The sequence below is a fragment of the Ranitomeya imitator genome, unplaced genomic scaffold (assembly GCF_032444005.1).
Source record: "Ranitomeya imitator isolate aRanImi1 unplaced genomic scaffold, aRanImi1.pri SCAFFOLD_325, whole genome shotgun sequence".
Classification (NCBI taxonomy): domain Eukaryota; kingdom Metazoa; phylum Chordata; class Amphibia; order Anura; family Dendrobatidae; genus Ranitomeya; species Ranitomeya imitator.
In genome coordinates this window covers 463,976-480,056 of record NW_027193546.1, presented here as the reverse complement: position 1 = coordinate 480,056, position 16,081 = coordinate 463,976, and the positions used below count along the sequence as shown (strand labels likewise).

The window sequence follows — 16,081 nt, the reverse complement described above, 5'->3', positions numbered from 1 at the left end:
TGCCAACACCTTCTCCCCGCAGAGCTGTATGATCAGTGCCACCACCTCCTCCCCGCACAGCTGTATGATCAGTGCCACCACCTCCTCCCCGCAGAGCTGTACGATCAGTGCCACCACCTCCTCCCCGCAGAGCTGTATGATCAGTGCCACCACCTCCTCCCCGCAGAGCTGTATGATCAGTGCCACCACCTCCTCCCCGCAGAGCTGTATGATCAGTGCCACCACCTCCTCCCCGCAGAGCTGTATGATCAGTGCCACCTCCTCCTCCCCGCAGAGCTGTATGATCAGTGCCACCACCTACTCCTCCCTGCAGAGCTGTATGATCAGAGAAATCACCTCCACCCCGCAGAGCTGTATGATCAGTGCCACCACCTCCTCCCCCGCAGAGCTGTATGATCAGTGCCACCACCTCCTCCCCGCAGAGCTGTATGATCAGAGCCACCACCTCCTCCCTGCAGAGCTGTATGATCAGAGAAATCACCTCCTCCCCGCACAGCTGTATGATCAGTACCACCACCTCCTCCCCGCAGAGCTGTATGATCAGAGCCACCACCTCCTCCCCGCAGAGCTGTATGATCAGTGCCACCACCTCCTCCCCGCACAGCTGTATGATCAGTGCCACCACCTCCTCCCCGCAGAGCTGCATGATCAGAGCCACCACCTCCTCCCCGCAGAGCTGTATGATCAGAGCCACCACCTCCTCCCCGCAGAGCTGTATGATCAGTGCCACCACCTCCTCCCCGCAGAGCTGTATCATCAGTGCCACCACCTACTCCTCCCTGCAGAGCTGTATGATCAGAGAAATCACCTCCACCCCGCAGAGCTGTATGATCAGTGCCACCACCTCCTCCCCGCAGAGCTGTATCATCAGTGCCACCACCTACTCCTCCCTGCAGAGCTGTATGATCAGAGAAATCACCTCCACCCCGCAGAGCTGTATGATCAGTGCCACCACCTTCTCCCCCGCAGAGCTGTATGATCAGAGCCACCACTTCCTCCCCGCAGAGCTGTATAATCAGTGCCACCACCTCCACCCCGCAGAGCTGTATGATCAGAGAAATCACCTCCACCCCGCAGAGCTGTATGATCAGAGCCACCACCTCCTCCCCGCAGAGCTGTATGATCAGAGCCACCACCCTCTCCCCGCAGAGCTGTATAATCAGTGCCACCACCTCCTCCCCGCAGAGCTGTATGATCAGTGCCACCACCTCCTCCCCGCAGAGCTGTATGATCAGTGCCACCACCTCCTCCCCGCAGAGCTGTATGATCAGTGCCACCTCCTCCTCCCCGCAGAGCTGTATGATCAGAGAAATCACCTCCACCCCGCAGAGCTGTATGATCAGTGCCACCACCTCCTCCCCGCAGAGCTGTATCATCAATGCCACCACCTACTCCTCCCTGCAGAGCTGTATGATCAGAGAAAGCACCTCCACCCCGCAGAGCTGTATGATCAGTGCCACCACCTTCTCCCCCGCAGAGCTGTATGATCAGAGCCACCACTTCCTCCCCGCAGAGCTGTATAATCAGTGCCACCACCTCCTCCCCGCAGAGCTGTATCATCAGTGCCACCACATACTCCTCCCTGCAGAGCTGTATGATCAGAGAAATCACCTCCACCCCGCAGAGCTGTATGATCAGTGCCACCACCTTCTCCCCCGCAGAGCTGTATGATCAGTGCCACCACCTCCTCCCCGCAGAGCTGTATGATCAGTGCCACCTCCTCCTCCCCGCAGAGCTGTATGATCAGAGCCACCTCCTCCTCCTCGCAGAGCTGTATGATCAGTGCCACCACCTCCTCCCCGCAGAGCTGTATGATCAGAGCCACCACCTCCTCCCCGCAGAGCTGTATGATCAGAGCTACCACCTCCTCCCTGCAGAGCTGTATGATCAGAGAAATCACCTCCTCCCCGCACAGCTGTATGATCAGTACCACCACCTCCTCCCCGCAGAGCAGTATGATCAGAGCCACCTCCTCCTCCCCGCAGAGCTGTATGATCAGAGAAATCACCTCCACCCCGCAGAGCTGTATGATCAGTGCCACCACCTCCTCCCCGCAGAGCTGTATCATCAGTGCCACCACCTACTCCTCCCTGCAGAGCTGTATGATCAGAGAAATCACCTCCTCCCCGCAGAGCTGTATGATCAGTGCCACCACCTCCTCCCCGCAGAGCTGTATGATCAGTGCCACCACCTCCTCCCCGCAGAGCTGTATGATCAGTGCCACCACCTCCTCCCCGCAGAGCTGTATGATCAGTGCCACCACCTCCTCCCTGCAGAGCTGTATGATCAGAGAAATCACCTCCTCCCCGCACAGCTGTATGATCAGTACCACCACCTCCTCCCTGCAGAGCTGTATGATCAGATAAATCACCTCCTCCCCGCACAGCTGTATGATCAGTACCACCACCTCCTCCCCGCAGAGCTGTATGATCAGTGCCACCACCTCCTCCCCGCACAGCTGTATGATCAGTGCCACCACCTCCTCCCCGCAGAGCTGCATGATCAGAGCCACCACCTCCTCTCCGCAGAGCTGTATGATCAGAGCCACCACCTCCTCCCTGCAGAGCTGTATGATCAGAGAAATCACCTCCTCCCCGGAGAGCCGTATGATCAGTGCCACCACGTTCTCCCCGCAGAGCTGTATGATCAGAGCCACCACATTCTCCCCGCAGAGCTGTAGGATCAGAGCCATCACCTCCTCCCCGCAGAGCTGTATGATCAGTGCCACCACCCTCTCCCCGCAGAGCTGTATGATCAGAGCCACCACCTACTCCCCTCAGACCTGTATGATCAGAGCCATAACCTCATCCTCCCTGCAGAGCTGTATGATCAGAGAAATCACCTCCTCCCCGGAGAGCTGTATGATCAGTGCCAACACCTTCTCCCCGCAGAGCTGTATGATCAGTGCCACCACCTCCTCCCTGCAGAGCTGTATGATCAGTGCCACCACATCCTCCCCGCAGAGCTGTACGATCAGTGCCACCACCTCCTCCCCGCAGAGCTGTATGATCAGTGCCACCACCTCCTCCCCGCAGAGCTGTATGATCAGTGCCACCACCTCCTCCCCGCAGAGCTGTATGATCAGTGCCACCACCTCCTCCCCGCAGAGCTGTATGATCAGTGCCACCTCCTCCTCCCCGCAGAGCTGTATGATCAGTGCCACCACCTCCTCCCCGCAGAGCTGTATCATCAGTGCCACCACCTACTCCTCCCTGCAGAGCTGTATGATCAGAGAAATCACCTCCACCCCGCAGAGCTGTATGATCAGTGCCACCACCTCCTCCCAGCAGAGCTGTATGATCAGTGCCACCACCTCCTCCCCGCAGAGCTGTATGATCAGTGCCACCTCCTCCTCCCCGCAGAGCTGTATGATCAGTGCCACCACCTCCTCCCCGCAGAGCTGTATCATCAGTGCCACCACCTACTCCTCCCTGCAGAGCTGTATGATCAGAGAAATCACCTCCACCCCGCAGAGCTGTATGATCAGTGCCACCACCTTCTCCCCCGCAGAGCTGTATGATCAGTACCACCATCTCCTCCCTGCAGAGCTGTATGATCAGAGAAATCACCTCCTCCCCGCACAGCTGTATGATCAGTACCACCACCTCCTCCCCGCAGAGCTGTATGATCAGTGCCACCACCTCCTCCCCGCACAGCTGTATGATCAGTGCCACCACCTCCTCCCCGCAGAGCTGCATGATCAGAGCCACCACCTCCTCTCCGCAGAGCTGTATGATCAGAGCCACCACCTCCTCCCTGCAGAGCTGTATGATCAGAGAAATCACCTCCTCCCCGGAGAGCCGTATGATCAGTGCCACCACCTTCTCCCCGCAGAGCTGTATGATCAGAGCCACCACATTCTCCCCGCAGAGCTGTAGGATCAGAGCCATCACCTCCTCCCCGCAGAGCTGTATGATCAGTGCCACCACCCTCTCCCCGCAGAGCTGTATGATCAGAGCCATAACCTCATCCTCCCTGCAGAGCTGTATGATCAGAGAAATCACCTCCTCCCCGGAGAGCTGTATGATCAGTGCCAACACCTTCTCCCCGCAGAGCTGTATGATCAGTGCCACCACCTACTCCTCCCTGCAGAGCTGTATGATCAGAGAAATCACCTCCTCCCCGGAGAGCCGTATGATCAGTGCCACCACCTTCTCCCCGCAGAGCTGTATGATCAGAGCCACCACATTCTCCCCGCAGAGCTGTAGGATCAGAGCCATCACCTCCTCCCCGCAGAGCTGTATGATCAGTGCCACCACCCTCTCCCCGCAGAGCTGTATGATCAGAGCCACCACCTACTCCCCTCAGACCTGTATGATCAGAGCCATAACCTCATCCTCCCTGCAGAGCTGTATGATCAGAGAAATCACCTCCTCCCCGGAGAGCTGTATGATCAGTGCCAACACCTTCTCCCCGCAGAGCTGTATGATCAGTGCCACCACCTCCTCCCTGCAGAGCTGTATGATCAGTGCCACCACCTCCTCCCCGCAGAGCTGTACGATCAGTGCCACCACCTCCTCCCCGCAGAGCTGTATGATCAGTGCCACCACCTCCTCCCCGCAGAGCTGTATGATCAGTGCCACCACCTCCTCCCCGCAGAGCTGTATGATCAGTGCCACCACCTCCTCCCCGCAGAGCTGTATGATCAGTGCCACCTCCTCCTCCCCGCAGAGCTGTATGATCAGTGCCACCACCTCCTCCCCGCAGAGCTGTATCATCAGTGCCACCACCTACTCCTCCCTGCAGAGCTGTATGATCAGAGAAATCACCTCCACCCCGCAGAGCTGTATGATCAGTGCCACCACCTCCTCCCCGCAGAGCTGTATGATCGGTTTTCCTACTTGTAATGTTTTTAATATAACTGATGCTGGGCGCAGTCTCAGGATGGGGGGTTTGTGTGATCTGACGATAATGTGGGAGCTGCACTGTACAGCGCTATACACGGGGACATTTCAACGCAGATACATCAGCTGCTCCAGCAGCGGCAAATGAGTGATCTGAGGACAGACGCATCACGAAAGAGGCGGGGACTTCAGGGGGCGGGGATACTGGGCGGGAATAATAACAATGACTGGTCAAACAAATCAACCCTTATTGGCCTCTTTTTTTCATGAAAGAACCAGTGGAGCGCAGGGGGCGTGTTTCCCGGAGACCAATGAGGACGCGCACCGGAGCATAAATACCCTGCTCCCGCCGCTCCTCTCATCACATCTGTGCCCGCCACGTCTATACGGAGCCATGGCAAGAACAAAGCAGACCGCTCGTAAATCCACCGGAGGGAAAGCTCCCCGCAAGCAGCTGGCCACAAAGGCCGCCAGGAAGAGCGCTCCCGCCACTGGTGGAGTGAAGAAGCCGCATCGTTACCGGCCAGGAACAGTCGCTCTCCGTGAGATCCGCCGCTATCAGAAATCCACCGAGCTGCTGATCCGTAAGCTTCCCTTCCAGCGCCTGGTGAGGGAGATCGCCCAGGACTTCAAGACCGATCTGCGTTTCCAGAGTTCGGCCGTCATGGCCCTGCAGGAGGCCAGCGAGGCTTATCTGGTGGGGTTGTTCGAGGACACCAACCTGTGCGCCATCCACGCCAAGAGGGTCACCATCATGCCCAAAGACATCCAGCTGGCCCGCCGGATCCGTGGGGAGAGAGCTTAGATCTGCCCCGGCTGCGACCACAACACAAAGGCTCTTTTCAGAGCCACCAAATCCTCCCACAAATGAGCCGAGTCCTGAACGGTTTCTCTTCTGCGCGTATTCTCCATATACGGAGCGCGGTCAGGAAAGGTAATAGCCGGCTGCTGTGTCTGATATTGTAGGTGATCAGCGATATTCCAGTTACCGCTCCGCGCATCCTTTATTCTCACCAAGTCCAAAAGTGCGACATCAATTACATGACTGACGTTTTATAAGGACAGGGTAAAGTGTGCGCTGTGCACAGCCCGGGTCTTTGGTGGTGGAGGCGCGGTTTCTGTACAGCGCAGACGTAAATGGGGTCCTAGTGCCGCCTCTGCAGTCTTGCGGCTTTAGGTTGTAATTATCATATATTTGAGTTTTCTCATCTTATCTGTGGCTGGTGCCGCCGGGGGTCTGGTTACATACAGCTCCCTGCTCTGCAGTGACCGGTAATGGCCACCAGTCGGGCACCACGTGTAATGATGAGTGACTGCCGGGGATCAGATGAGTTATCTGTAGATCAGTGTCCTTAAAATGTATTTTTTATTCTACTTTATAACAAGCTGGAAAATAACAACCGAAACTACAACGGAAGTAAAAATCAAAATAACCAACAGATCTAAGCGACGCTGAGATGAGAAGAATAGAGAAGCGGGAAAAGAAGAGCACAATAAGTGGAAAATTCAAAATCTCCAACCGTTCTGTGCTCAACCAATCAGACGAAAGGGAGGAGATAGGAGCTAATTACAAAATTTCTACTAGCAATCTCCCCCGGATACGCGTCGGAACAGGTGAATATGCATGGCTCACCCTCCCCCGTCATACTCACCCTCCTGGCAGCGTCTCTGCAAGTCCCTGCTTCTCCGATGGTCTCTGGTGCCGGCAACTTGTTCCTGTGTTCGTCATGGTACCGCTCATTAAAGTAATGAATATGCGCTCCACGCCTGTGGGAGTGGAGCCACGTATGTATTCATTACTTTGTTTAGTGGTCACGTGGTACCACTCATTACAGGAAGAGATGCAGGCGCCAGAGACTATCTGAGAAGCAGAGACCGCGCCAGTATGAGGTGAGTATGATGTGCCAGCCGCCGACCCCCTGGTACAATGACTCCAGTATAAGACGAGAGGGGCACTTTCAGCCTAAAAAAAATGGCTGCAAATCTCAGATTATACTCGAATGTATAAGGTAAATGCCTCTGGCACTATAGAGGGCGATGTAGTAAGGATTATTTTTCAGTTACACTGGTGTTTAACCCTCTTGCTGCCTGTACAGTTTTTACATTAAAGCAATGAATTAAAAAAAAACACCAACAAACTAATTTGTACTTTACAATTATGAGCAGGTTCCTGTAATTTTGCATTAAAGCATGATATTTTATATAAAAAAAAAATGCATAAAATGTCTTTCTGGGTTGTAATTGGTACATGAGGTAACGGCATAAATGAAGTACCATCATCTGGTGATTAAATGATGGGAAATCTCTTCTAATTTCACTTGCTTCTTTCGTCCTTCCAAATCTCCATTTATGGAAGTTCTTCATCAGAAAATGAACAAATGTCTATCATTGCATTACGCTGAGGTTGGAACGCTCTGGGGGTATCACATCCACAGGAAGGATATAATGGAACTAGAGAGAGTACAAAGGAGGCCAACAAAATTAATAAAGGGAATGGGAGAACTACAATACCCAGATAGGTTAGCGAAATTAGGATTATTTAGTCTAGAAAAAAGACGGGGCGATCTAATAACCATGTATAAGTATATAAGGGGACAATACAAATATCTCGCTGAGGATCTGTTTATACCAAGGAAGGTGACGGGCACAAGGGGGCATTCTTTGGGTCTGGAAGAGAGAAGGTTTTTCCACCAACATAGAAGAGGATTCTTTACTGTTAGGGCAGTGAGAATCTGGAATTGCTTGCCTGAGGAGGTGGTGATGGCGAACTCAGTCGAGGGGTTCAAGAGAGGCCTGGATGTCTTCCTGGAGCAGAACAATATTGTATCATACAATTATTAGGTTCTGTAGAAGGACGTAGATCTGGGGATTTATTATGATGGAATATAGGCTGAACTGGAAGGACAAATGTATTTTTTCGGCCTTACTAACTATGTTACTATGTTACATTGTATAGGGGATAACTGTGGGTGCATCAAAGTGTGTGTGTGTGGGGGGGGGGACTTAGGGCATCATACTGTTTGGGGAGTTACTGGGGGTATTATACCCCCACACAGTAACTGTGGGGACATCCTGCTGTGTGGGTATCTTACTGTGTAGGAGGCATCATACTGTGTGGAGGGTAACTGGGGGCATCATCTGTTGTGGAAGATATGATCCACCATGATCTGGAACAGTAATGACAATATTTAGGATACCCTCAATCATAAGGGAAGGAAATTACACATAATAGAAGCTGGAAAGATAATTGCAGAAACTGAGCAATGAGCGGGAAAATCAAACTTCCCTACAGTTTAGTATTTAGCCAATCAGCAGAGAAAGGGAGGAGCTAATGTAGATTCTGTAAGCCCCGTCCCGGAAGTGCGTCATCTCTGCAGTTCTCTCTCTGGTCCATTCTCCCTCCATATAAAGGTGCAGTCCCTGAGGCTCAGGAATCAGTTTTTGCTCATTAACTGCAGAAAATGTCTGGTCGCGGCAAAGGAGGAAAAGGTCTCGGGAAGGGCGGCGCCAAACGGCACAGGAAGGTGCTCCGTGATAACATCCAGGGCATCACCAAGCCTGCCATCCGCCGTCTAGCTCGCAGAGGAGGCGTCAAGCGCATCTCCGGCCTCATCTATGAGGAGACTCGCGGTGTCCTGAAAGTCTTCCTGGAGAACGTGATCCGTGACGCCGTCACCTACACCGAGCACGCCAAGAGGAAGACCGTCACCGCCATGGACGTGGTGTACGCGCTCAAGCGCCAGGGCCGCACTCTCTACGGCTTCGGAGGTTAATTGTGTTCTCTTCTGTCTTCACAACCCAAAGGCTCTTTTCAGAGCCACCCACATCTCAGTGAGAGGCTGCACCTGACTGCTAGGATCTCATTTCTCTGCTGTGGTGATGTCGCTGTAATGTTAGTAGAACACTCATCGGTGCCGAATTTACGCTCCGAATACTGAATAGTCGAAAACTACCATCGGCCAAATAATTGTGGGGAATGGTAATTCTGACCCTGATCCGCAGTTCGGTAACGTCCTCTGATGCCGTTTTTGGGCGGATGGTTCTGTCGCTGCTTTTGGTTGTGAGACCTATTTGCAAATCCTGTTTTGTACCCGACGGATTCCGTGTGTGTATGATCTGGGAGTAGGGTCTCTTTAACCATATTCCCACACATTCAGTTTCCGAAGGATATCCTGACGTGGAAAGGCTTATTGGAAGCAGATCTCTCTACAGCTCTAATCAGGGGGTGTTCCGGGCGGTTTCCAAATGTAGGTTAATATTCTGTCTAGACATTTAAGATCCTGTTCTTATTGGGCGCTGATTGATTAGTATCCGGCTCAGCGTCTCTGCAGGGCAAAATATCCCCTGTGCGGCTGCCTGTAGTACCGGCCTCAGCCTGGGACGTGCTAGTTGTATGCTCCCGGGTCCTGACATACTGGGGCCGTGTCTGCTCCCCCGTCTTTCACCGCGGACTTCGGGTGATGCGGTTTCTTCTCATTGACCTACAAAGATAACATGGATTCATGGGGGATATATATCCGCACTGGGCCGCAGTGATAATTTCCTGATCAGATCCGTGTACAGGGAATGTGGCTGTAAGAGGCAGCTGGATAGATGGACGCCCTGTGTACCGGGTACGGAGGCTCCTGTGTGATGACCAAGTCCTGGACACTAATGTGTCGGATGGATGTCGCCTCTGAAGACTATTATAACCTCCTCAGAATAATAATGGCGACTGATCCCCGTGTTTGGGGGCAGACAGTTGGGAGGACAGGACCCGGTATTATCAGCGGGGTAGAGCTGCTCCCACCGGTATACACAGCGATCGCCGCTCCAGCAGAGGGGCCGGTAATAATCCGACGGACAAAGAAAAGCGATTGAGCGGGAAATTCAAAACCAGCAACGGATCTGTAATCAGCCAATGAGCGAGAGACATCCACAGGCGCCGACCAATCCCAGATACAGGAACATCCGCCCCCATTAACTCCTTAGTGTCCGTGTGTGCTGACCCCCACTACTCACTCGCTTTATAGAAGCGGCGACTTCCCCCACCCGAGACCCGGCAGCGTCACATCAGGCTCCGGGCAGAACATAGGAGACTTGTCTCAGTCAGGCTGTGATAGGATCAGCGCGGACACCACAGGGGATCTGCACAGGATAATACGCGGGTGAGTGAGGAGCCGCCTCCTGTGCAGATGGAGCGGAGGAGAAACACTGACAGGGATTAACCCCTCACCCGCCAGACTGTCAGTGCAAATTGAGTGTCGCTCGCAGAACTCAGCCTCGGAATAATCTGCAGATAGCTGGAAATTAGCCCTTATTGAAGGAGGACTTTGTGCAGTGATTGGGACAGATAATGGCCGTTTCCTCGTAGATCCAGGAAGCGGCTAGTCTGCTGTGCCAGGACTGTAAACTCCGCTCCTCCACATCTGTCCACACACTCAAAGGCTCTTCTAAGAGCCCCCACATCCTCCTCCTAAGAGCCGCACCGCTGATCACACTGATGGTTCACACTGCACCAGGCGGTATATAGAGGTCACTATACACGATCCGTGCTCCACTGTACTGCGGTCACCACAGAGCAGAGATTCGTGGCTGAAGTGACTGATCCGGCTTCATGTTACTGAGATCACACACAGGAGGGATAAGTGCAGTTTATACAGGGGACACAGCTCCTGAGGGAAGCCGGCTCTTCCTAGAAAACTGGGTGCGGCTACTACCGAAACATCTCACTGAATTCACAGGGTTTGCAGTCCTGGCACAGCTGACTAGCTGGGGTTTCCAGCACCATCTGGAGATATTACTGCACTATACGGAGTGTAACATGTCGGGCGCTGTACTGTAACTGCCTGCATAATGTGGCACAGTCATTTGTCAGTAGGTTGCAGTATATGGGGGTACTCTGCACTATTCAGATGAATAACAGCACTATGAAGGGTAAATAGAACATGAACACATACAGCGCTGTATGAGGGTGCACTGCGGTATATGGAGCTTCACAGCACTATTTAGATGTATAGAGCATTATACAGGGTTTTACATCGCTATACAGCATCCCCGCTGCAAAGATGAAGCAATGATTTGGGAAACCACCAATCAGCTGCAGTGGTCTAACGTTCTCGTTGGTCACATGACTTCATCACCCAATAGAACGGCGGTCTGACAGCAGTGCTCATCTGCATGGCCGGGCTATAAATTCCGCCGCTCTTGGAGGCGCAGGATCATTATTCTTCTCACTTGTACTGAGACCGGTTTGTTGTTATCATGCCTGATCCCGCCAAGTCTGCGCCTGCGCCCAAGAAGGGCTCCAAGAAAGCCGTGACTAAGACTCAGAAGAAAGACGGCAAGAAGCGGAGGAAGAGCAGGAAGGAGAGCTACGCCATCTACGTGTACAAGGTGCTGAAGCAGGTCCACCCCGACACCGGCATCTCCTCCAAGGCCATGGGCATCATGAACTCCTTCGTCAACGACATCTTCGAGCGCATCGCAGGGGAAGCCTCCCGCCTGGCTCACTACAACAAGCGCTCCACCATCACCTCCCGGGAGATCCAGACCGCCGTGCGCCTGCTGCTGCCCGGAGAGCTGGCCAAGCACGCCGTGTCCGAGGGCACCAAGGCCGTCACCAAGTACACCAGCGCCAAGTGATCGGCTCCGTGCTCCGCTCCTCACCCCAAAGGCTCTTCTAAGAGCCACCCACACCCTCACTATAAGAGCCACCCACACTGCTCCGGTGTCCTCTCCCGTCTCCCCGAGGTGTCTGCTCGCTCCGCCCGGGGCTCTGCGCCTGGTGACGAGGGAGATGGTGAGAAAATCTCAGGAATAATCTGGGCATTGCTCAGCGAGTTGATGTGTATTCAGGGACTTCTTATTTAACTCCTTGCTGCACAGATCTCGGCATTCTGGGGTCTCGTTTATTAGTTCATTACTCTCGTTTCTCAGGTAACAGGAGCCATTTGTGGTGGAGTTGATCTAGAGCCTAATCTGGATTCTTTTTACAGTGTAAGTGACGTCATTACATTTAGAAGCGGCGGGAAATTCAAACCCCCAACCGTCCTGTGTTCAGCCAATCAGCAGAGGGAGGAGCTAATGTTTCCAATGGTAACACGTTTACGGTTCCCGCTTTTTTCCGTCTTTTGTCTTCATATAACACCTGGTCCCAGGACCGATATCGGGAAATCTGCTTGTGTTGAGCGATCATTGGTCTCTTACATCCCACACAGGAATCTGCAGATTTCCAGGTTAGCGGCGCTGTATCCGCTCCGGTTTCCTCTCATGGATATAGAGAATGATTCGTGTTCTCCACATGCTGTGATGTTCCCGTGTGTCTGACCTGGAGACGAACAGATCGTCCCTTTCCCGTCACAATCCGTATTGTGGAGACGATATACTGGTCAGGGACATATCCTACAAGAGACATTTCAGGGAAGACCAATTCTGCCCTTCCCAGCAGATCCCACCATGTCTCCCCATTACAGATCAGTCCTACGGCTGCAGGCAGGAGGTCTGTGATGGGAAATGTAGGATCATGTGTAGAAGATTGCGGAGTGTCCCTGCTCAGAACATTACCCTGTGGTGTCAGGATCTCACAGGTCAGGCAGTTACATTATCGGCCGTCACATCCTCCTCACAGGATCCCTGCTCAGTTACTGATCGTCCTTCTGTTCTATCACTTTTCCTCCCCCGCTTCATCTAGTGTCAGGACTTGCGGCTCTCGGGCAATATTATTATTTATTATTATAGCGCCATTTATTCCATGGCGCTTTACATGTGAGGAGGGGTATACATAATAACAGGTACAATGATCTTGAACAATACAAGTCATAACTGGTACAGGAGGAGAGAGGACCCTGCCCACGAGGGCTCGCAATCTACAATGGATGGATGAGGATACAGTAGGTGAAGGTAGAGCTGGTCGATCAGTGGTGGTTACTGCAGGTTGTAGGCTTGTCGGAAGAGGTGGGTCTTTAGGCTCTTTTTGAAGGTTTCCATGGTAGGTGAGAGTCTGATGTGTTGTGGTAGAGGGTTCCAGAGTAGGGGTGATGCGCAAGAGAAATCTTGTATGCGATTGTGGGAAGAGGAGATAAGAGGGGAGTAGAGAAGGAGATCTTGTGAGGATCGGAGGTTGCAGGAAAGTACCGGGAGAGGAGGTCACAGATGTATAAAGGAGACATTTTGTGGATGGCTTTGTATGTCATGGTTAGGCTTTTGTACTGGAGTCTCTGGGTAATGGGGAGCCAGTGAAGGGATTGACAGCTGTATGATCAGTGCCACCACCCTCTCCCCGCAGAGCTGTATGATCAGAGCCACCACCTACTCCCCTCAGACCTGTATGATCAGAGCCATAACCTCCTCCTCCCTGCAGAGCTGTATGATCAGAGAAATCACCTCCTCCCCGGAGAGCTGTATGATCAGTGCCAACACCTTCTCCCCGCAGAGCTGTATGATCAGTGCCACCACCTCCTCCCTGCAGAGCTGTATGATCAGTGCCACCACCTCCTCCCCGCAGAGCTGTACGATCAGTGCCACCACCTCCTCCCCGCAGAGCTGTATGATCAGTGCCACCACCTCCTCCCCGCAGAGCTGTATGATCAGTGCCACCACCTCCTCCCCGCAGAGCTGTATGATCAGTGCCACCACCTCCTCCCCGCAGAGCTGTATGATCAGTGCCACCTCCTCCTCCCCGCAGAGCTGTATGATCAGTGCCACCACCTCCTCCCCGCAGAGCTGTATGATCAGTGCCACCACCTCCTCCCCGCAGAGCTGTATGATCAGTGCCACCTCCTCCTCCCCGCAGAGCTGTATGATCAGTGCCACCACCTCCTCCCCGCAGAGCTGTATGATCAGTGCCACCACCTCCTCCCCGCAGAGCTGTATGATCAGTGCCACCTCCTCCTCCCCGCAGAGCTGTATGATCAGAGCCACCTCCTCCTCCCCGCAGAGCTGTATGATCAGTGCCACCACCTCCTCCCCGCAGAGCTGTATGATCAGTGCCACCACCTCCTCCCTGCAGAGATGTATGATCAGAGTCACCACCTCCTCCCTGCAGAGCTGTATGATCAGATAAATCACCTCCTCCCCGCAGAGCTGTATGATCAGTGCCACCACCTCCTCCCCGCAGAGCTGTATGATCAGTGCCACCACCTCCTCCCCGCAGAGCTGTATGATCAGTGCAACCACCTCCTCCCCGCAGAGCTGTATGATCAGTGCCACCACCTCCTCCCTGCAGAGCTGTATGATCAGAGAAATCACCTCCTCCCCGCACAGCTGTATGATCAGTGCCACCACCTCCTCCCCGCAGAGCTGTATGATCAGTGCCACCTCCTCCTCCCCGCAGAGCTGTATGATCAGTGCCACCACCTCCTCCCCGCAGAGCTGTATGATCAGTGCCACCACCTCCTCCCCGCAGAGCTGTATCATCAGTGCCACCACCTACTCCTCCCTGCAGAGCTGTATGATCAGAGAAATCACCTCCACCCCGCAGAGCTGTATGATCAGTGCCACCACCTCCTCCCCGCAGAGCTGTATCATCAGTGCCACCACCTACTCCTCCCTGCAGAGCTGTATGATCAGAGAAATCACCTCCTCCCCGCAGAGCTGTATGATCAGTGCCACCACCTCCACCCCGCAGAGCTGTATGATCAGTGCCACCACCAGTGCCAGAAAGCAGAAGGTGGTTATAAATGGTATAGTCTCTAACTGGGTCGCTGTGACCAGTGGGGTACCGCAGGGGTCAGTATTGGGACCTGTTCTCTTCAACATATTCATTAATGATCTGGTAGAAGGTTTACACAGTAAAATATCGATATTTGCAGATGATACAAAACTATGTAAAGCAGTTAATACAAGAGAAGATAGTATTCTGCTACAGATGGATCTGGATAAGTTGGAAACTTGGGCTGAAAGGTGGCAGATGAGGTTTAACAATGATAAATGTAAGGTTATACACATGGGAAGAGGGAATCAATATCACCATTACACACTGAACGGGAAACCACTGGGTAAATCTGACAGGGAGAAGGACTTGGGGATCCTAGTTAATGATAAACTTACCTGGAGCAGCCAGTGCCAGGCAGCAGCTGCCAAGGCAAACAGGATCATGGGGTGCATTAAAAGAGGTCTGGATACACATGATGAGAGCATTATACTGCCTCTGTACAAATCCCTAGTTAGACCGCACATGGAGTACTGTGTCCAGTTTTGGGCACCGGTGCTCAGGAAGGATATAATGGAACTAGAGAGAGTACAAAGGAGGGCAACAAAATTAATAAAGGGGATGGGAGAACTACAATACCCAGATAGATTAGCGAAATTAGGATTATTTAGTCTAGAAAAAAGACGACTGAGGGGCGATCTAATAACCATGTATAAGTATATAAGGGGACAATACAAATATCTCGCTGAGGATCTGTTTATACCAAGGAAGGTGACGGGCACAAGGGGGCATTCTTTGCGTCTGGAGGAGAGAAGGTTTTTCCACCAACATAGAAGAGGATTCTTTACTGTTAGGGCAGTGAGAATCTGGAATTGCTTGCCTGAGGAGGTGGTGATGGCGAACTCAGTCGAGGGGTTCAAGAGAGGCCTTGATGTCTTCCTGGAGCAGAACAATATTGTATCATACAATTATTAGGTTCTGTAGAAGGACGTAGATCTGGGTATTTATTATGATGGAATATAGGCTGAACTGGATGGACAAATGTCTTTTTTCGGCCTTACTAACTATGTTACTATGTTACTATGTTACCTTCTCCCCCGCAGAGCTGTATGATCAGAGCCACCACTTCCTCCCCGCAGAGCTGTATAATCAGTGCCACCACCTCCACCCCGCAGAGCTGTATGATCAGAGAAATCACCTCCACCCCGCAGAGCTGTATGATCAGAGCCACCACCTCCTCCCCGCAGAGCTGTATGATCAGAGCCACCACCCTCTCCGCAGAGCTGTATAATCAGTGCCACCACCTCCACCCCGCAGAGCTGTATGATCAGAGAAATCACCTCCACCCCGCAGAGCTGTATGATCAGAGCCACCACCTCCTCCCCGCAGAGCTGTATCATCAGTGCCACCACCTCCTCCCCGCAGAGCTGTATGATCAGTGCCACCACCTCCTCCCCGCAGAGCTGTATGATCAGAGCCACCACCTCCTCCCTGCAGAGCTGTATGATCAGATAAATCACCTCCTCCCCGCACAGCTGTATGATCAGTACCACCACCTCCTCCCCGCAGAGCAGCATGATCAGAGCCACCACCTCCTCCCCGCAGA

The 16,081-nt window shown here is 53.0% G+C and overlaps 2 protein-coding genes across 2 annotated transcripts; both read left to right on the top strand.

Annotated features, from left to right (window-relative positions):
* Positions 1 to 5,208: 5,208 nt before the first annotated feature.
* On the top strand, positions 5,209 to 5,698 carry LOC138653720 (histone H3). The gene has a single exon (XM_069743336.1). The coding sequence runs from the start codon at positions 5,239 to 5,241 to the stop codon at positions 5,647 to 5,649; it is 411 nt and encodes a 136-aa protein (XP_069599437.1). The 5' UTR covers positions 5,209 to 5,238; the 3' UTR covers positions 5,650 to 5,698.
* A 5,367-nt stretch (positions 5,699 to 11,065) lies between these two features.
* LOC138653692 (histone H2B 1.1-like) lies at positions 11,066 to 11,468 on the top strand. Its single transcript, XM_069743299.1, has one exon. It carries the CDS (start codon positions 11,088 to 11,090, stop codon positions 11,466 to 11,468), a length of 381 nt encoding a protein of 126 aa, XP_069599400.1. The 5' UTR covers positions 11,066 to 11,087.
* The last annotated feature ends 4,613 nt before the right edge of the window (positions 11,469 to 16,081 follow it).

What these genes read in the sequence shown, in the direction of transcription:
- LOC138653692 (XM_069743299.1), top strand. Translation starts at nt 11,088, where the DNA reads ATGCCTGATCCCGCCAAGTCTGCGCCTGCGCCCAAGAAGGGCTCCAAG.
- LOC138653720 (XM_069743336.1), top strand. Translation starts at nt 5,239, where the DNA reads ATGGCAAGAACAAAGCAGACCGCTCGTAAATCCACCGGAGGGAAAGCT.